The sequence below is a fragment of the Perognathus longimembris genome, chromosome 25, assembly GCF_023159225.1.
Source record: "Perognathus longimembris pacificus isolate PPM17 chromosome 25, ASM2315922v1, whole genome shotgun sequence".
NCBI lineage: Eukaryota > Metazoa > Chordata > Mammalia > Rodentia > Heteromyidae > Perognathus > Perognathus longimembris.
In genome coordinates, this window is record NC_063185.1 from 15,929,388 (window position 1) to 15,949,911 (window position 20,524).

At 46.2% G+C, this 20,524-nt stretch overlaps 1 protein-coding gene across 1 annotated transcript; it reads right to left on the reverse strand.

Annotated features, from left to right (window-relative positions):
* Positions 1-9,551: 9,551 nt before the first annotated feature.
* On the reverse strand, positions 9,552-18,690 carry LOC125341744 (zinc finger protein 354A). The gene is made up of 4 exons (XM_048333848.1): positions 18,604-18,690; positions 15,619-15,745; positions 14,589-14,684; positions 9,552-11,449 (listed from the first exon to the last, which is right to left on the reverse strand). The coding sequence occupies exons 1-4, from the start codon at positions 18,634-18,636 to the stop codon at positions 9,936-9,938; spliced, it is 1,770 nt and encodes a 589-aa protein (XP_048189805.1). The 5' UTR covers positions 18,637-18,690; the 3' UTR covers positions 9,552-9,935.
* Positions 18,691-20,524: the final 1,834 nt, after the last annotated feature.

Here is a 20,524-nt window from a genome sequence, read left to right on the forward strand (position 1 = left end):
ATGACCGGGCTGAGCCACCAGCACCCAGCTCCAACTGTGCTTATGAGAGGCCGGGCGGGATCAGGCGACTGGAAACTGCTGCAGGTGACAGGCCACCCCAGGGAAAGGAGGCATGCCCTGGTGCAGGTGGCAGGCCACCCCAAGGGCAGGGGCAGGAGTCTCCCCCTCCTGAGGCTGGCAGGGGACCCCAAGGGCAGGAGTCCCCCCCTCCTGAGGCTGGCAGGGGACCCCAGGGGCAGGGGCAGGAGTCCCCCCCTCCTGAGGCTGGCAGAGGACCCCAGGGACAGGGGGAGGAGTCCCCTGCTGCGGGTAGCAGAGGACCCCAGGGAAATGGGGAGGAGTCCCCTGCTGGGGGTAGCAGGGGACCCCAGGGACAGGGGGAGGAGTCCCCTGCTGCGGGTAACAGGGGACCCCAGGGACAGGGGGAGGAGTCCCCTGCTGTGGGTAGCAGAGGACCCCAGGGAAATGGGGAGGAGTCCCCTGCTGGGGGTAGCAGGGGACCCCAGGGACAGGGGGAGGAGCCATGTATGGCATTGCCCATGAAGGGTGGCCTGTGTGGTAGTGCTGCCATCCAGCTGCCTGAGGCTCTCCCAGAGAGACCATAGGTGGAGCACTCCACGCCTGAAGCTGGTCTGGAGGACGTGAAATGCAAACAGCCTCTTCATATAGGGAACCTGGGGAAGGAAGACACACGGAGGATTCATGAGCACATCGCTCATCTTGTCCCTGAGTCCTTCACCCATGAAAACTGCCTAGCCCTGGGGGTCCCTATCCATTCAGGACAACGGCCCTACACAAGGTACAGGAAGAGAAAGAGAGAGGATAAACCTATAGATCAGCAAATACTTTGGGGGGGGGGGGACAGGCCCTCCTTGGGGCTTGGTGAGGACCAGGCCAGCCAGCAGATGTCACTCACTAAAGGTCTTTATAAAGAGACAAACCCGAGGGGCTGGGAATATGGCCTAGTGGTAGAGTGCTTGCCTAACATACATGAAGCTCTGGATTAGATTCCTCAGCACCACATAAACAGAAAAGGCCAGAAGTGGCGCTGTGGCTCAAGTGGTACAGTGCTAGCCTTGAGCAAAAAGAAGCTCAAGGACAGTGCCCAGGCCCTGAGTTCAAGCCCCAGGACTGGCAGAGAGAGAGAGAGAGAGAGAGAGAGAGAGAGAGAGAGAGAGAGAGAGAGAGAGAGAGAGAGAGAGAGAGAGAGAGAGAGAGAGAGAGAGAGAGAGAGACAAACCTGAGCTTTCCTCCTGGATCCAACGACGGCCTAAAATCCGATGCAGCGCTTGCCCGAAGGGGCAGGGTAATGGTTCACTCCTCTGTTTCTGGTTGGCTTCAAAAACAGTCCAATACAAATCCTGCAGACCTTGCAGCATGTTGCGGCATTTTCGCCAATTCTTTTTTATGCCTCTCTGCTTGAGGCGCTGAGCAATTTTTCTTGCCATGACATCATCCTTCTTGTACACTCTAAGGTCTAGGTTGTCCTCCAGGAACTCCCATTCTTGCAAGAAGAACTGGATTTCAAAGTCATCCCACAGACTAGCTACCTGACCTGTGAAAAGAACAAAAACCATGTAGATATACTTGAATACTAACTCCCTGGGACTTCTGGAGTTTCTCAAAGATTTTTCCTTTACCTTCACTGGCCTAACCATGGCTGCAGTTCCGTTAGCAGGAGGTAATAAAACCTTAATGTGGAGACTCAAGATTCAGCATCTGAGTGTTAATGCACAAGATATCGAGTCACTGGGACACATCTAGATGCTATTCAAGTTTAATTACAAAACAAATACAGTTTAGAGACTAGAGAGGGCTTTAATAGTACATTTGCTGCCTGGAAAGGCACCCCCTTCCACATTTGGGCTTTTCATAGGCTCCAAGGCCTCTTGGGCCCACTGGTCAGGGCAACATTGAGGTCAGCCCTGTCTTCCCCAGAGCCATCCTTATCTGGGGTCTAATAAACATGTCCATCTCCAGAAGTTAGAGACTTAGGAAGTTTTCTCTAGAAGAAATATAACTCTGAAAACATTGTACCTGTGGGTGCTCTGGCTCCTTGATTTTGCTGTCTCTCCATTACTGTTTGGGTGTTTGTAGAATTAGTCTGAGAGGTTACTTCCTAATTTAAAGGAAAAGAGAAAAAACGATATTTAGTCACATTCAAACATAGAGCTCATACCTAGCTCATCCCCAGCATTTAGGACAAAACTAACTTGCTATTCATATAAAGAGGATCGCTTGGGCTGGGAATGTGGCTTACCAGTACAGTGCTTGCCTAGCATGCATAAAGCCCTGGGTTGGGTTCCTCAGTACCACATAAACAGAAAAGGCTGGAAGTGGGGCTGTGGCTCAAATGGTAGAGTGCTAGCCTTGAGCAAAAGAAGCTCAGAGACAGTGCTCAGGCCCTGAGTTCAAGCCCCAGGACTAGCATACATGAATAATAATAAATAGGATTGCTTAGTAACTCACCTGTGAATTAATGAAAGGATGAGTCAAAGCAAAGCATTGGAAATAAAAATCTCTCAAGACTCTCTAGAGGTACATGAATATTCTAAAATAATGGAGGTTCGGGTGCCCTTGAAGCATCCTCAGGATGCTGGGATCTGAGAATCAAGGTTTGAAACCAGCCCAAGCAGGAAAGTCCGTGAGACTCTTACTGCCAAGTAGCCACACACACAAAATAGCCTTTAGTAAAATTGTATCTCAAAAAGAAAATAACAAAGGACAGTGCCCAAGCCCTGAGTTCAAGCCTCAGTACCACAGAGATGCACACAGAGGATATTCACACACCTCCCAGAAGAAAATCCAGCGATTCTTCCATAATACACAAAAGTGGCAGGAGGCAAAGGCCAGGAGCAGCATAGTCCAACAAGACCAACCTGGCATATAGTGAGTGAGCTATCCCCCACCCCATCTCGCTCTCTGCCCACTGCCCCTTCTTTATGTGCAAGGCTATGTAAGTAGGTGGATCTGTCTCAGGCCGACAACCACCCCCCCCCCCTCACCCCGGCAAAATAACTATAGAAAAAACAACAACAAAAAACCCTGCGCCCTTTCTAACAATCCTGAAACCTCCCAAGTTCAAGCCCCAGGACTATAAGCAAACAAAGCCCAAACCCCAAGAATGAGGATCCCACCAACTTACCTCTATCTGGAGTTTCCTCCTGGGATTCTTTGACTGCAGTCTAGAGCCTTGTTGGAGGCCGGCAAGGAATTCACAGTGGAGCCGAGAGGTGCTGGGTGAGGAACCGAGCTTGCTGCTCTCAGCTCCTGCCTGCGTCTGAACCCCCTGGAGGATGGCCACCTGGCCATTTATACTGCCATGGACAGGTTTAATTCAGACCCACCCTACGTGGGTGTGGAAGGGTGGGTTAGGCCTCCAGTAATCCTAGCTACTCAGAAAGCCAACATCTGAGGACTAAAGCCAGCCCTGGCTGCAAAGTCCCACAAGTGACTTTATTTCCAATTAACCACCAAACAATTGGAAGGTTAGCTGTGGCTCAAGTGGTAGAGTGCCAGCCTTGACCGCCCCCCCTCCCCCCAAAGCCAAGCTGAGTATGAGGCCCTGAGTTCAAGCCCCAGGACCAGCACACACACACACACACACACACACACACACACACACACACACACACTTGGACTAATTTAGTAGTTTTATCACATCTGGTAAATGCCATCACCTCAACTAAAATTTGAATAATTGAGAAAAGATTACACTTCATTTTATACCTCAGAAACATGATTTGGAAGAGAGCTGAGGATTGCGTTAGTGATAAACCAGTTCACGCCGCCGGAGTCCTGGGCAGCTGCCTCTCTGTCGAACCCGACGGCTCGGCCCAGCCGGACCCCCTCTGGCCTCCTCGGGTAGATCAAGAATGCGCACCCGGGCGTCTCCATTGGGGATACTGCAAAGAAATTGGGTGAGATGTGGTCTGAACAGCCGGCCAAAGATAAGCAGCCTCATGAGCAGAAAGCAGCTAATCTGAAGGAGAAATAGGAGAAGCATATTGCTGCATATCGGGCCAAGGACAAAGCAGGAAAGAAGGGCCCTGGTAGGCCAACTGGCTCTAAGAAGAAGAATGAGCCAGAAGAGGAGGAAGAGAAAGAGGAAGAAGAGGAAAATGAGGAGGAAGAGGAGGAAGATGAAGAATAAATGGCGACCGTGTGTGGAATGTGTGTGTGCACTCAGGTAATTGTTTTAGTAAGGATGTGAATTCAAGTGCAGCTCAACATTAGCTTCAGTATAAAAACTGTACAGATTTTTGTATAGCTGATGATTCTTTGTAGAGAAAATGCTTTTTTAAATGCAGATTGTAGCTTTTTGAGGGGCTACTACATACCAGTTAGATTTTAAAGCTTTTGATGTTGAATGTTCCTAAATATTTAATGGTTTCTTTAATTTCTTGTAGCATAGCAAACTTCATAGGAATGAGTGATACATTTTGGGCTTTTTAGGATGTTACATTTTGTTTTTTTAAAAAAGTTGTAATAAAATTATGTATATTAAAAACATGATTTCACTTTATGTGTCCATATTTAGTTAAGATATACTAATTATGTGATATGGTGTGATATCTCAGTATGTTGTACACTATGCCTAATGATGAAATGAGAGTAATTACCATTTCCAGCCCTATTCATTTCCTTAAAAAATTATTTTTGAGTCAGCATCTGGCTACCATGGCTCAGGCTGACTTTGAGCTCTCTAACCTTCTGCCAGTTTTCAAAGGCCAGGATTATTGGAGTGTCCTATAATCCACCATACCTGGCTTCATTTTTTTGGTCAGTCGTGGGGCTTAATCTCTGGGCCTGGGCACTGTCCCTGAGCTCTTCAGCTTAAGGCTAGCACTCTACCACTTGAGTCACAGGGCCACTTCCGGTTTTCTGGTAGTTAATTGGCAATAAGAATCTCACACTTTCCTTCCCCATGATGGCTTTGAACTGCAATCCTCGCTGGCGTTGAATTGCAATCCTCAAGTCTCAGCCTCCTGTGTACCTAGGATTATAGGCATGAGCCACCGGTGCCCAGCCTGGCTTCATTTTTATTTTCTAGTGTTTGACATCTCTGAGTTCATTTCTTCAATATATATATTTCTTCAATATATATTTCTTCAATATTCAATATATATTATATATAATAGGTTATTAATAAGATTTTTGTGGGTTTTTTTTGTCATTTGTGGGGCTTGAACTCAGGACCTGGGTGATATTCCTGAGGTTTTTTTTGCTCAAGCCCAGTGCTCTACCACTTTGAACCACAGCTCCACTTCCAGTTTTCTGGTGGTTAATTGGAGATGAGAGTATTAAGCACTTTCCTACACAGGCTGGCTTTGAACCATAATCCTCAGATCTCAGTCTTCTGAGAAGCTAGGATTGCAGGTGTGAGCTACAGTGCCCAGCTATTAATACTTACAATACTACAGTTCTTATGAACTATAACACCACTGCACTGTAGAACCTTAAAAATTATCCCTCCATTATCCAGAACCTTAAAAATCATTCCTCCATTATCCAGCCTCTCTTTCTCTTCTCCTCTCCGTCCTCCCTACCTTTCCTAGCTTCTAGTAATTAACTATCTACTCTTTTACTTTGAAATCAAACTTAGTTTCTATATATGAAAGACAGCATATTGTGTCTTTCTATGTCTGGCTTATTTCATTTAATGTACAAGTCAGTATGGTAGCAGTGATTCCCAAGGGTCTTGGGCTCCATGTCCCCAAATGCAAAGGGGGACAGCATGCTGAGGAGAATTTATGGCACTTGTAACCAGACTGAAAGAGGAGACAGAGGGAGGGGACTAGAGCGCAGAGTGGAAGACAGAGAGCAATGAATACATTTCCATGAGAGGGGGGAGTCAGGCCCCTGCCGGCTCCCGTGTCCAGGAACAGAACAAGGTACTGTCTCTGTCTCTCTCTCTCTCTCTCCCTTCCTCACTTTCTTTTTGCTGCAAGCAGGACTCAAAACTCAGTACCTGATGCTTTGCTCATTGTCAAAGGCTCTATCAACTAAGCCATTCTTCCCAACCCCTAAAATGGTTCTCCTCCCGCCCCCCGCCCCCCGCCCCGCAAGGTCTCATCTTATAGTCAAGGCTGGCATCAAACTTGAACTTAACTGTGATTAAATGGATTATAGGCATATACCGCCACACCTGGCTAAGACCTTGGTTTTCAGTGACTGAACTGAGACTGAGCCTAGCACTTTCCCTTGTCCCAATCTTGGGCATGCGTTTTGCTCCCTGGAACTTTGAAATCTCTCCCACAATGGGAGAGAATCCAAATAGCCCTCATCTGAGTCACCCCAGTGTTGATTGGTTTAAGGTGTGGGGCCTTGGGTTATACCTACCAAATCCTTTCAGGGAACCACCCAAGGTAGCTCTGATTCCTATTTGAAGAGGGTGGGTCTGACTCCAGGCAGCCATGCTAAAGGATTCTGTCTCCCGTGCACCCTTCCTGTGTGTCCTCAGGGCTAGCCCGCTGCTCCAATGTGCAATGGGGACTAAAGTTCAAATTGTCTTGAAGTCCAGGACTTTGTTTGGAGTCGGGAGAGGTGACTCACTGCTGCCTGGGAGTGGGGTCAGTCCGGAGAAAGACGACACAGACATTGTGGTGACCATGGAGGACCTAAGGTTTCCCAGGACCCCCTAGTCTTTGGGCACCTTCAATATAGTTCTCTTGTAGGGGACCCAAAGAAGGAAATGGAATTGTCAGGCCTAGATGGGGCTGGGGACTGGGGAGTTGCTGGACGCACAGGAACAAACAACTAGTGAGCTGGGTTGTATCACCCCAATCCTCTCCTTGGATCTTTCCCTCTGGGCTCCTTCTGCTTGGACCACATCCACCCTGAACAAGGCCAGCATCACCAGTCCTCCAGGCCACTGATGTGAGTAGTTGAGGGGCAAAGAGGAGGGAGGTAGGGGTGAGCTGCCACCCAGTCCTCTTTTAGTAGAAAAGGACTACAGGCTCAGGAGAGGGTGTCCCTGATCTCAAGGAGGACAAGGATCCTCGAGTGGACACATTTCTATAGCTAATAAAAGTCTCTGCCTTTTGTTACAACAGAGCAAATAAGAAATGCACCAAGGAACTTGGGAATGCCCTTTCCCCCAGGCCCACCCAAGTCCCTCTCCAACTTGGACCACGAGAGAAGCGGTGGAGATGATTTGGTTTGATTCTGAAGTTATTTTTTTCACACCGCCTTTGGGGATGGCAGGGGTCATGCATATGTCGGGGTCCTGGCTGCCCCAACTCTGGGGACAGGGAGCTTCCGTCAGTACCCATCTGTACCCAAAATTCAATATCCTCGGGCAGAGTGGTTGCAGGGCCAGGGCAGCCTCATCCAGCCTTCCAGCCACAGGTGCACACACAGACCTCCTCGCCTGCGTCCTGCTGATGTCAGGACCCGGCAAAGGCAGCTGTGTTCTCGAAGCTGGGCTCCTCAGTCAGTCTAGGCTGTGGTGACACAACTTCTCCAAGCTGTTTCCTCCACTTGGCAATCAGATGTTGATCATCTCCTGGGTAGTATTTGTTGAGCCATCTAATAATGACGGCCTTGCCATCGTACAAGGAGTTTGGCGACAGCAGGATTTCTGCTGACGAACTTGAAGGTGCCTCATATTCTCATCCAGCCACGCTGGGAGTTCTGTGGCTTATTTCTCACAGGGAGGGGCTTCCTGAGTGAGCCAATTTGGAGCTTTTGGAAATATCTAACAATGGTTTTTTTTTTTGGGGGGGGTGTTCCTTTCCTTCTGCTGAGGGCAGGCTCTGAAGCTCAAGGAGGGCCATAGACTTTCAAAGTTTGTCTCTGGGTTGAGCCATTAACTTTCCAAATAATTCAACTTTGTTTACCTCTGCCAAATCCCATCACACCTACATCTCACTGGAAACTGAATAAATTACCAAGAATGGGTGTACTGAACACCATTGTGAATTGCCACAAAGCCCAAATCCTAGAAAAAAATAATTAAAACCATGCCCACATGTCTGTATGTTTAACTAAATGATACACTTCAAAAACACTGCCAGTGGTTCCATGTTTGGAAGGATGCTTTTTTTTTTCTTTTGAATGGGTAGAAAATGCACTGAATGCTTAGTGTATGTGGCCCTTACAAATGATCCTGGGCAGGATACATTTGTCCCCATGATTCCTCTTCTGCAGGATCCCTTCTGTACACTCCTTGTCCAGAATTTTTTGTCCAGGAAACCCTGCCCTTCAGAAATATTTTGCTTGATTTTCTTTGGTTTGATAAACAGAGCCCCCAGCTGCCACACACTCCCACTGTGTCTTGATGAGCTGAGTCTGTTGCCTAGCAATAGCCCAATTGCTTCAGTTGGACTCTGGGGCAGGTAAGGTTAGAGATGGCATTCGTTTCTGGGTCATCATGAGGACATGGCCCTGAGGTGTTTCATTCAGATTCATGGCATTCAGAGTTGTCCCTGAGGTCTCAAGCAGATGAGACACTGGGTGCAGCTGATGGTTTAGGTGCCCCATTCTCTCTGTCTGCACGGTGGGATTAAGCTTAATTTGGGAAAATTTGGGTACCTGGAGCTCAGTGGGTTTCTGCTTAACACACCAGACTTAACACACCTGCAAACACAGACTTGAGTAACTGGGTAGGGGCACTGAGCCCTAAGCCACTAGTTTAGGGAACTCGGTTACAGATAAATGTTATTCAAGTTCATGTGCAGGTGACCCATCTGTCCTACATGGTAAATACCATGTTCTGGCAGAACTTCTCTGGCTGCCTGGGATTCCATGGACAAAGTAGGTCTCAGCCTTCTCTAAGATTATTTTCTATCAGGAAGAAAGATAATGTACCATTTGCAAGGAAATGAAATGATTTGGGAAAAAAAATTAAGCAAAATAAGCCAGACCCAAAGAAACAAATAGTGGCATGGTTTCCTTCATTTGTGGTAACTAGAATGTGCCTATGAATCTACAAGTAAACCCACAGGATAGTAAAAACAAACAAAAACACACTGGGATATGATAAATTACACAGGTCTCCAGACAGTCACACAGTGAGACCAAAGGAGAGTGGATCACAAAGGCTTAACAGCTACCATTGTTTTGGAGGTTAGGATTTTGGAGGAACACAAACGTTCCAACTACAATGATGTCCTCTTCAAGATGGTGCTACAGGTGTTAGATTTGCTAAACCTCCACGTCCTTTTGATGTGAAGAAAATATTTAGCAACTTTAAATTTGAAATAATTGCTAGTTTTCATATTCAATATAACTCAGATAACACCTCATGGAATACTAAGGACACTTTTCACAAATAACTTCAAAATAATAAATTTCTGAGAATTAGGAATTGTGGAGAAAATCTCCAATTCACAGCTAGAACAATGAAGAAAGACACCATTTTCCCTTTTTTAATAAAATCCATGCACAACATTTGACATCTAGTCAGGAAAAGGATAAGTTCCAGGGATTGAGAGGTAGTTTATAGTTCAATTTCAATCACTGATTTTGGCCATTTTCTCTAAAAATGTGTAATTTCCTTCATCTTATTTTATATATTAAATTGTTATAACTGAGACAGTTAGGAAGAGGTAAATCAAATGCCATTTATTTTACAAACGCCCAAAGTCAGTGTCTCTAGTTGTGAATTATTCATTTTAGGTCATTATCGCCACCATTGTTGTCACCATCATCATTTCTGAGACAAGGTCTCAAACTCTTTGAGCTCAAAATATCTTCCTACCTTGGCCTCCTAATTAGTTGGAACTAGAGGTGTGTACAACCATGTCCAGCTCTCAAGTAATTTTAAAAAGTGTCCAACAGGCACAAATATTTTCCTCATAATTATTATGCAGTCGGAGTTGAGAACTGAATGAATATAGATTTTCACATCCATTAACATTTCTTACTCCATTCTTGAGCACATATTCTCTGATGAGCTTTGGTTTAGGCCTTCAAGGATGCAAATCTGCTTTCTAGGAGTCCTCTTCCACATGAGTTTTATAGTGATTAGTAAGAGATGACCTGTGGTTGAACAGTTTCCCGCAGGTGTTACATTCATAGGGCTTCTCCCCTGTGTGAATTCTCTGATGTGCAATACGTGAGGAGCTTTGTCTAAAAGTTTTCCCACATGTATTACATTTAAAGGGTTTCTCTCCCGTATGAATCCTTCGATGCTGAATAAGAGCTGAACTTTGGCCAAATGACATCCCACACTCCCCGCATCGGTATGGTTTCTCCCCAGTATGAATTCTCTGGTGGTTACTCAGGGAGGAGTTACACCTGAATGTCTTCCCACACTCGTTGCATTTATAGGGTCTCTCTCCAGTGTGCATTCTCTGGTGTTGGATGAGAGCTGAACTTTGTCTGAAGGCTTTCCCACACACTTTACATTTACATGGCTTCTCCCCAGTATGAATTCTCTCATGAATAATAAGTGTTGAGTGGGAACTCAAGGCTTTGCCACATTCATTGCAATTATAGAACTTCTCACCAGTATGAATTATTCGATGTCTGTTGAGTCGTGAAATAGAAGTGAAGCCTTTCCCACATTCAGTACATCTGTAGGGCTTTTCTCCAGTGTGGATTCTCTCATGTTGAATAAGTGATGCGCTCTGACTGAAGGCCCTCCCACACTCGCTACATTTAAAAGGTTTCTCACCAGTGTGAATTCGCTGGTGGTAACGAAGGGAAGAGCTGGACTTAAAGGTATTGCCACATTCGTTACACAAATAGGACTTCTTTCTGGAATGAAGTCTTTGGCCAGGAAAGGATGTGTTGCAGCTAGATGCCTTCCTACCTGGATTGTATCTACAAGGATTTTCTCCGGCGTGAACTTTCTGATGTATAAAAAGGCCTGACCTTCTTCCAAAGGCTTTCCCACATTCCTTACATCGGTAGGATTTTTCCACAGTGTGGGTTCTTAGGTGTTTATAAAGGGATGTGCTGAGGGTGAAAGCTTTCCCACACTCTTTGCAAATGTAAGGTTTCTCTCCAGTGTGTGTTATCTGATGTTGAATAAGAGCTGAACTTTGGTTAAAGGCTTTTGAACATTCTTTACATTTAAATAATTTCTCTCCACTATGGTTTTTCTCATGTTTACGAAGGGATGAAGTGTTAATGAAGGTTTTCTCACAAATACTACACTGATAGCGTTTCTCTGCTGTGAGTTTTGGTTGATTAGGTAAGTCTGAATTCTGTTTGAAAGTGTTTGCTTCTTTTTCACATTTTGGTGGTGTTTCTTCTCTGGAAACTATCTGTTGTCTCATAAAGACTGACTTTGGGCTGAACTTGTGAGTAAACTCATTGGTTTTATGACTTCTTTCTGTACTCTTACCCTTCTTTTTCTCTGATTTGTCTTCATATATGCAACGTTTTTCTGATTTCAAGTTCCAGGGCGCATTCCTTTTGGATCTTTTCATTATCAGTGCTTGAAATGAAGAATCTGGTGTTTGTGTTGACTTTGTGGTTTTGTGACTGTGCTTCCATCCTGGAGAAAGGAATAAGAAATAGAAGATGTTTCATGTGGTTATGTTAGAATCTGGCTACTGAGACTAAATGTGTAGAAAATTAAATACTGATGTTATTTAAGGTTTTGTATCCAGTCAAAAGAAAGAAAAACAGCAAAAGGGAAAGTAGTAGGAAAGAGGTAGTACAGAAAATAACTGATGGGCATGGAATTAATAGGGTGAAGAAAATAAAGGAAATCTATTTACAAAGGGTGAGAGAGATTAAAAGCTTGAGTTGGAGATGCAGTCTGGAACTAGAACCTAAGCCCATGATGGACTCCCAAATGATCATCCTGATAATAATTCTTCCTTGTGTAATCATTCTTATTCTGGAAAGTCTTCCCTCTTTTGTCTCATACCCAAATTCTTCTGCATCCTTCAGATTCTGTTCAATAGTTAAATAATTCTGAAATCCTTCCTTGACTCTTAATGTCCAGTCTACTTGCTAGAGTATGGATTATATACCTTTACAATACATACACATATATGGTACATTTTATCTGTTTCTCCCTGTCTTTCTTTGATGTCGCTTCACAAGATCAGCATCACAGGCAGGTACCTGATTCACATAGGTCTTGGAACTAGTCTCCCTTCCTTAAGTCTTCCCTTCTGACAAGTTAGCCTCCACAGTAAAGCCAGGAAATCTCCCAAAATGCACATTTTACTGCATTGTAACCTTCCTTAAGATCTTCTCAAAAGTTTGTTTAAAGGAACATGAAGAAATTAGACATGGAGTTTCCATTTCTAATGGAAATGATTACAGCTGTAGGGGTCTACAACCCTTCTGATAAAGTCATCTTACCTTGAAAGTACTAATGTCACAGCCCTGAGTTGAGTAATCCACTGATACAGATGTCTATAATGGAACGTAACTGTTCCTAATGATCTGCTCAGAATTTTCTACACATTTACAAATATGTTTCCTGTGATGCCACTCAAACTTTGCTCCAAGAATCAAACCTAGGCTTAAGCTGCCTCATGAATAAGATTAGGTTTAGGTCTCCATTCACCTCGTGGGCTCCTACTGTCCTCTGAGAGGGTCTTTTCAGTCTCCTTCCACACCTCCTGTGGGAAGGACTGTCCTGCCTTGCCACAAAGGACTTCACAGTGTATTTCCACTGCCTCCTGGGACTTCTACTTGAGTATTTTTCTTTCCAGGTATTTCTTCTGGTTCAAATCCGAAGCCAGTGCATTCCTCTAAGGACTTAACTTCACATGCCCTCATTAATCTTTGTCATAGCACCTCTGTGCCTGCAAGCTGGCTGACACTCCAAACCCTCACAAGCTGTTAAGGCAGAGAGTTGGTGCTTCTTGCCTGCCATGGGTGCCAGGCCACCTCTTATCTGATGTTGGACACCTTACCAGTTTTGAGAAAGCCCAAGCACATTCTGGTTGGCTGCATGCTAGTACTTTTGTTTAGCTTAACATACCAGCCCCTTCCTCCTGTCTCAGGTGTGGGAATATTCCTGCCTCCCAAAATACTTTTGTTCTGAATAACGTACAATTTGTGTAAGGTTCCATCTCCCTCTTTCTTTTGTTTATCATCTTTTGCCTTTGGCAATCAGTTTGTATGCACCTGTTTTCCTCAAACAATTCCTTTCCAAAGCCTTTTCTATGTTTTACAGTTCAAAATGCCATTATACTCTTTCAATTACTTTCTCATAAATTCCTAGTTTTATCTTGAAGTCTCCTCTCCCCTACATTCCAACCTAGGCAGTCATTAAATTCTCTTAAATCCTCTTTGTGAAACATCTCTAACAGCTACCACCCATCCATCCAAATGCAGGATTTCCTTTCTCTGTAGTGACTGTTGCTACAGACCTCAATTTGCTTCTGTGGACCCAATGTCTCACCTTTCCAGAACTATTTAAAATTGGATTTCTCCCTTTTCCTAACATTTAGAAATCCTCTTGTTAGTTCAGAAAGCATTATTTGTTCCTTAGAGATATTTAGAAAACATCTCATTTGTGTTTGTTTGTTTTTTTTTTTTGCCAGTCCTGGGGCTTGAACTCAGGGCCTGAGTACTGTCCCTGGCTTCTTTTTGCTCAAGGCTAGCACTCTACCACTTGAGCCACAGCACTACTTTGGCTTTTTCTATATATGTGGTGCTGAGGAATCGAACCCAGGGCTTCATGTATACAAGGCGAGCACTCTACCACTAGGGCATATTCCCAGCCCTGATTTGTGATTTACCCTAGGCATTGATGGTCCATAATCAATGAAAAGAATTAGCTCATAACTTCAAGTAGTTTTACAGTTTGACACAGAAATGAAGAAATCAGATTATCACCCCATAATGTGATCCTTTCTATAATCAAAAAACAAGGCATCAGTAGATGCAAACACGAGCTTTGAACAACATCTAAAGTAGCCTCAGATGGTGGAGGCTACAGGGAGGCAAGGAGTGTGGGCGCTGGTTAGAGTTGTCAGACATCCCTGGTGGGGTTTTTAAAGATTTGGCCATTGGGTAGGTAGAACTTTCCCATTTTTTTTGCTTGAGTATCCTTCCCCCTCATCTTATAGTCAGTCATATTCAAAATCACTCCTTACACAATGTCTCTTGCGTCTGCAGACTGACACGGTTTCTAGAATTAGAAATAAGGGAGCTATATGCTGAGCATTATTTGTAACACCACACTAGGAGGCAGTACCGCGCTTCTGTAAACCTTCTCCACAATGCTGATGTTGGCATCTAGAGAAGAGAAATGCTGTGCTAGATATTTAGCTGTTACTAACGGATCTGCTTCTCCAGTGGGCTGCAGGCTGCTCTTTGCAGAGGGTGGACCTGGGCTCCGCTCTACTCTACTCCTGATCCTTAGCCTGTGCTGGCTTTCAAGTCTTCAGGCCAAATCCAATGATGGAGAAAGACCCAGTGGGGTCTGGTCCTGCTGTCCCTTGTACCGTTCTCCTGGGTCAACACTGGTTTCTCTTTTCCACCAGCGCGGACCTGAGCCCCTCCTCAGGGAAACCCTGACTGAGGCTCCTCCTGTCCCGCACTCTCACAGCACTGTGTGTCCTTATAGAACCTGGCAAAGTTTCCCAGCCACACTCCAAACTAGACCTCTGCTCAATCAGATTGGTGTGTTCAGGGATTCCTGGGTGCACCCCTCACCCACTCACCAAGTGTGGAGCCTCTAGCACCTTCCGTCTCAACCTTCCAAGGATCTTCTCCTTGCTGTAACACTGAGATCACCTTCGGTTTGGTAAATGGGAGACCTGTTCGTAGACAAAGTAAATCAGTCAGTACAACATTTTAAAAGCAGAAAGACAGGGGCTGGGAATGTGGCTTAGTGGTAGAGTGCTTGCCTAGCATGCATGAAATGCATGAAGCCTTGGGTTCGATTCCTCAGCACCACATAAACAGAAAAAGCAGGAAGTGGCGCTGTGGCTCAAGTGGTAGAATGCTAGCCTTGAGCAAAAAGAAGCCACGGATAGTGCTCAGGCCCTGAGTTCAAGCCCCAGGACTGGCAATCGATCAATAAATAAAAACTGAAAGACTAAAAGATTGTCTGTGCTGTGCCTTCAAAGCCTAAAATGTTTATTCCTGGTCCTTTTTTTTTTTTTTTTTTCTTTGCTGGTCACAGGGCTTGAACTCAGGGCTTGGGTGCTGTCCCTGAGATTTGTTGCTCAAGGCTGGTGCTCTACCATCTTGAGCCAAAGCTCCACTTCTGGTGTTTGGACGGTTAAGTGGAGATAAGACTCTCAGGGGATTTCCTGCCCAGGCTGGCTGCGAACCGTGATCCTGAGCTCTCAGCCTCCTGAGTAGCTAGAATTACAGGCATAAGCTGCCAGTAACTCCAGTTTACTTCTGGCCCTTTATAGAAAAAGTTTGCTGACTTCTCGAACAGCCAAGTGATAAGTACAGAGTCTGAACGAAGCCATCTGCTGAGAGATAAGCAACATCACAGAACAACTGCAAGGGGATAATGCTGTCTGAACAATATGCAGTCCTGTGAAGGGAAGGGATGCCATCACCATCACCTCCCCTGTTCTTGTACCTAAGGCAATTCCATTCCTGGAAGGGCAAAGTAAGTGTAGAACCCTTAGGCAAAATTCAGCTGAGCTCTTGTGAAAGCCACAGCTTTTGAGGGAAGAAGAAATGGAGACCTCTCCATTTCTGAATTCTGGATCTCCAGGGGAATCTCCTTACCCAGTGAGGCCAGGTTGCTGTAGTTCTCTAGCATCACCTCTCGGTACAAGCTTCTCTGAGAAGGATCCAGCTTTCTCCACTCATCCCGAGTAAAGCACACAGCCACGTCCTCAAATGTCACGGACACCTGCAAGGACACACCATTTCAGCCCACTAGGACAGGCCCTTTCACAGTGAGGGGCAAGAGGAGACGCAGACATGCTGATAGCATGCAAGGTGCCGAAGTTGCCAGGTCATTTGCTTAATGAACTTTTGAACAGTGAACAGTGTGAAATATGAAACTGTCTGCTGCAGTTTGGATCTGGAGTGTCCTCTAACGTCCATGTGCTAAAAGCTTGGAGGGACCTCCTGGAAGGAAGTTAGTTCACTGGGTGTGTGCTCTTGAGAGAAAGAGAGATTGGGACTATAGTCCCTTTCCTTTCTCTCTTGGTTTCCAGCCATTACAAGGTGAGCACTATTCACTAGATGCATTGCCTTGCTGTAGCCCAAAAGGCAAAAGGGCCAAGCGACCATGGACCAAAACCATGAGCCAAAATAAGCATCACTTCCTTGTAAGTTGGTTATGCCAGGGTTAGAAAGTACCTAATACACTGGCCTTGTATTAGTCATGAAGACAGATGTGGAGAGGAAGATTGGGGTCATTTGTGGGAGTGGTAATTACAAAAATTCTTCTGATGATTTGATATACTCTGTGTGTGTGTGTGTGTGTGTGTGTGTGTGTGTGTGTGTGTGTGTGTGTGTATGCAAGTCCTGGGGCTTGAACTCTGGACATTGGAACTGTCCCTGAAATTTTGTGCTCAAGGCTAGTATTCTACCACTTGAGCCACAACTCCATTTGTTTATTTGTTGGATAACTAAAGAATCTTATGGACTTTCTTGCCTGGGCTGGCTCCAAATGATGATCCTCAAGTCTCAGCCATCTAGGTAGCTAGGGTTATAGGCATGAACTACTGATGGTGGGCTGTGCTCAGCCTAATGCTATTAAAAGACTATGTATATTCCATAACTTACCATATATCTTAATCAATAAAAAGTGCATGCACAAGGATACATACATATGGTGTTTCTAACAATAAAAAAAAGAAAAAGGAAACAACCTAAATAGTTATTAACAGAGACAAGATCAAATGACTCAGAGCACAGTTTGCTCAAGCTTGAGGATAGTAATTATGAAAATTAAAATTAGCTAGCAGTGACTGAGTACTATGGGTCCACTTCTCTTAGAGCTTTACGGCCATCTTTGGTTTACAATCCATTTCACCTTGGCCACAATTTCATGAAAAAGGTGCTATCATGATTTACTTGCTATACAAGGAAAAACAAAGTTACACAGAGGACCAGAATTCTGCCAGGTCATACAGCTGTCTAGTGCTAGAAGAATTCTAGTTTAAGGCGCTATGCTTACCCATCTTCAATCTGCCTCCTAAATTTCTACCTCATATGGTTAAGATATGAATGAGAGAATCCATATGTGGACCTGAAGATCTTAGAAAAAGCTGCATTTATATTGGAAATTCTGCAGATTGTTTGACTTCAGTGGAATAGAAAATCCTAACTGTGGGAGATGGAATGTTGTGGGTGGAGAGCAAAAATGACTACTTATTTCCGCCTTTCTATCTGATCTAACATTCTCCTATTGGGCAAGCCTCTAGGAATGGACTGCTATGCTTAACCAATTCTAAAGTTACATTGGCTTTAAAATAACATGTGTTAGCAAGCCACTGGTGGTTCATATCTCTAATCCTAGTTACTCAGGAGGCTGAGATCTGAGGATCACATTTCCAAGCTAGTCTCAGCAAGAGAAGTCCATCAGATGCTTATCTTCAATTAACCAGAAAAAAAAAACAAACTGGAAGTAGAAGTGTGGCTCAAGTGGTAGAGTGACATCCTGGAGTGAAAAAGCTAAGGAAAAAGCTAAGGAAAAGCAAATAAACCCTGAGTTAACGTGTGTGCGCGCACACACACACACACACAAACTAATATGTGCTATCTGCAGGAAATAGTATCCTATTTGCTCTAGCCAGCCTATTTATGTGCTTGTTAACTATTCTGATGTATGACTTTTTTTGTTCTTGACTAGCAAAGTACACGTAGCTTTTTCCACTGCTAGCACAAGTCATTAAGGGTAACTTGAATCTGTGTTCTCAGGCCATGGCCACTCAAATTTGTCTCAGAATAAAGTACTTGCTTATTTCCTTTAAAGTATAATTGCATTTTATGCCTTCATATACAATGGAGATAGGCAATGGTGGATGGGTACATACTTAAAATGTCACAGAATTACATAATTTTAAAGGGTTAAAATGGTGAATTATGTGTACATTTTACCACAATAAAATGTTCTAAGTGACCAGTGATCAGATACATACATAAATCTGCATATAAATAAATACATATAGAAAATGAGTCTGATGGATACAAACCAGAGGAATGCCAGCTATCTCCAGAAGTTCAAGCAGGGTGATTTTACTTTCTTTTTTATGTAGGTTGTGATTGCATGAAATATGTGTTTGGTCTTCATCCCATTTTGGGGGGTGGAGGGAGGGGGACAGGGAAAAGCCTGGGGGGGCACCATGAGGAAAATTTCGAGTAAAGAAAAAAAAGTACTCTGGCTAGGGGCAGAAGAGAGAGAGAGATGCATGAGTGGAGGAGGCAGGGCCAGAAAAAACTTTCTCAGTGTGTCAGTTTGTTCTGCAAACACGTGGAATCTTACCTGTCACATCAGCAATGACAGAACAGGTTGAGATTAGTGAATTAGAGATTATGATGAGAAAAAAAAAAGAATACCAGACATGCGTGGATGCTGGGGGGTACTTACAGTGAACCCACCACCCATGAGTGTGGACCAATTCCTCCAAGTTTTGTAAAAACACCCAGTCCAAATCCTGGAGGAGGTGGTACTACTGGGTAGACAGCTTCAGTGGAGAGGGAAGACCCCCCCCCCCCACACACATCCTCTAAGAACTGAGAGGGGGATGAGCTCACCTGAGGCCTTGCTTCCCTTGGCTCAGGGGACATTTCCTCTCTCTGGACTCTTCCTCAAGGCTAGGTGCGGTCTCCAGAGGCTGCACCCGAGAGAAGAAAGAGGGGCCAGTATGAAGGATGACCCCAGGGGTCGTGAGGGAGGGGCATCAGGAGTGGACAGGGTCAGAGAAGGGCTGGGTCCATCCTGGCCCAGGTCCCCCCGCCCCATCTTCCTAGCTCAGGGGGATTTCCAGAAGGAAGACAGCGGGGGTTCACTGCACCCCGCTCTGCGCCAGCCACTCCCAAAGTTTAGTCACACATGGGGCGCTGCGAGGATTCCCATTTTATCGATCCGGAGAATTGAGGAGCGAGCGGGGCCACTCGTCCCCATTCCCACAGCCTGTGAGGCGACACCAGGACTCCAAGCCCGCCACCTGCGCATGGGCTCCGGTGTCCCCGCAAGCCCGGGACCCTTCTCCTCCACCTCAAGCTTTACCCAGTAGCTCCTCAGCCGCCCGTCAGGAGTCAGTGTCCAGAAAACTAAGTGCCGGCTCTGCCCCGGCGGGCGGGGGTCGGGCACAGACGCCGCAGCCCTGGGACCCGGCCCGGCGGGGGCCCCCGGGGAGCCGAGCGCCTCGCTCCGGCCACGGGACGCCGAGGCGCCGCGGGCGGACCAGCGGATGCTGGACGGCTGGGCCTGGGGCGAGCCGGGACCCGGGCGGTGTCGTGGGGGCAGACAGTGGGGCACGCCGGGGCCTGGGGGGCCGCCCGCACCTACAAAGGCGCTCGGCGCGCGCGGCCCTGGGCCGCTTCCCCGCATCCTCCCGGGGCCCGGGTTCGCCTCCCGCCCCCCCCCCCCCGCCGCCGCCGCTCACCTCCACGGGCTCGGGGGTCCGCGGGGCGGCGCCCTGGCTGGTCGCGCTCGGCAGGCAGGGGCTCCTCCGGAACTGACCCGGGCGGCAACAGCCTGGCGTCGGGACTTGGCCAGGACGACCGCAGGCCCCGCAGCCACACACACTCCGCTCCACACTCGGACGCTCCGCGGCCCACGGAGCTCCCAGAGAGGCGGGGTGGGGGCCCCAGCTAGCGGCTGCCGCGTAGTCCCCTGGGAAAGGTAGTTCTGTGAGACGCGAAGGTTTCTGGGAAGTGTAGTCTTTGCGCTTGCGGGGGGCGGGGCCAAATCGATCACGTGCTTATACGGGGGTGGGGCCGCGAGGGCTCTCCTGGATGCTCAGGAACCCCTGGATCCAGGTAAATGAATTTAGGCTCCAGGTAACAGCATGATGACCATAGTTCCCCACCCCATCCCACCCCACCCTTTTAAAATTACTTTCCATGTATCCCTTTAAAGGACTCGAAGCAGCTTCCAACTCAGAACCACCAATAGCAGTTATGGACTCAAGCTTTATGTCATCCCCAAGTTTACATGTTGAAATCTTAACTCCTAGTCCCTGTGGTGGTATCTACAGAGGGGGCCTTTGCAAGGGAATCAGATCGAAGGGGAGCGCTTGTAAGAATATTAGTGCCCTTATAGACAGAGATGCAAGAGCCTGCTTTGCTTTCCTAACTCTCAACCAACTGTGTGAAAATACAGCAGGAAGGCAGTCACCTGTCATCCTGGAAGTGGGGCCTCAACCTTTGCTAGCTTTCCATTGCAGCAACCCTCTCCCAGTGAGAACATGACTCTATAGAACTTGTCCACCACTTAGGAACCCACCCCGCCCCCCCCCAACACACATGGGAAACCCATTTGAGTAGCCCAGGCAACCCAATAAATCTTTGATTCCCGAGTAGGAGTATCTTATAACAAGAAGAAACAGATAAAGCCAGTTAGTATCAATTCATTCGCGCGTCTTACTATCAAGAAAAATCTAAGATCAGATCTGTACAACACTAAGGCCACCCTCTTCCAGAAGTGTTCAGAAGTGTCTGCTAAGCCAGC

Bases quoted from the DNA above. Each gene is read 5' to 3' on its own strand.
- LOC125341744 (XM_048333848.1), bottom strand. From the start codon at position 18,636: ATGTCCCCTGAGCCAAGGGAAGCAAGGCCTCAG. The intron at 15,746-18,603 runs GTGAGCTCATCC...GTGTCCTTGCAG, and splicing joins CAAGGGAAGCAAGGCCTCAG to GTGTCCGTGACATTTGAGGA. The intron at 11,450-14,588 runs GTGAGTGGGTGA...TCCTTTCTCCAG, and splicing joins TGCTAGAGGCTCCACACTTG to GATGGAAGCACAGTCACAAA.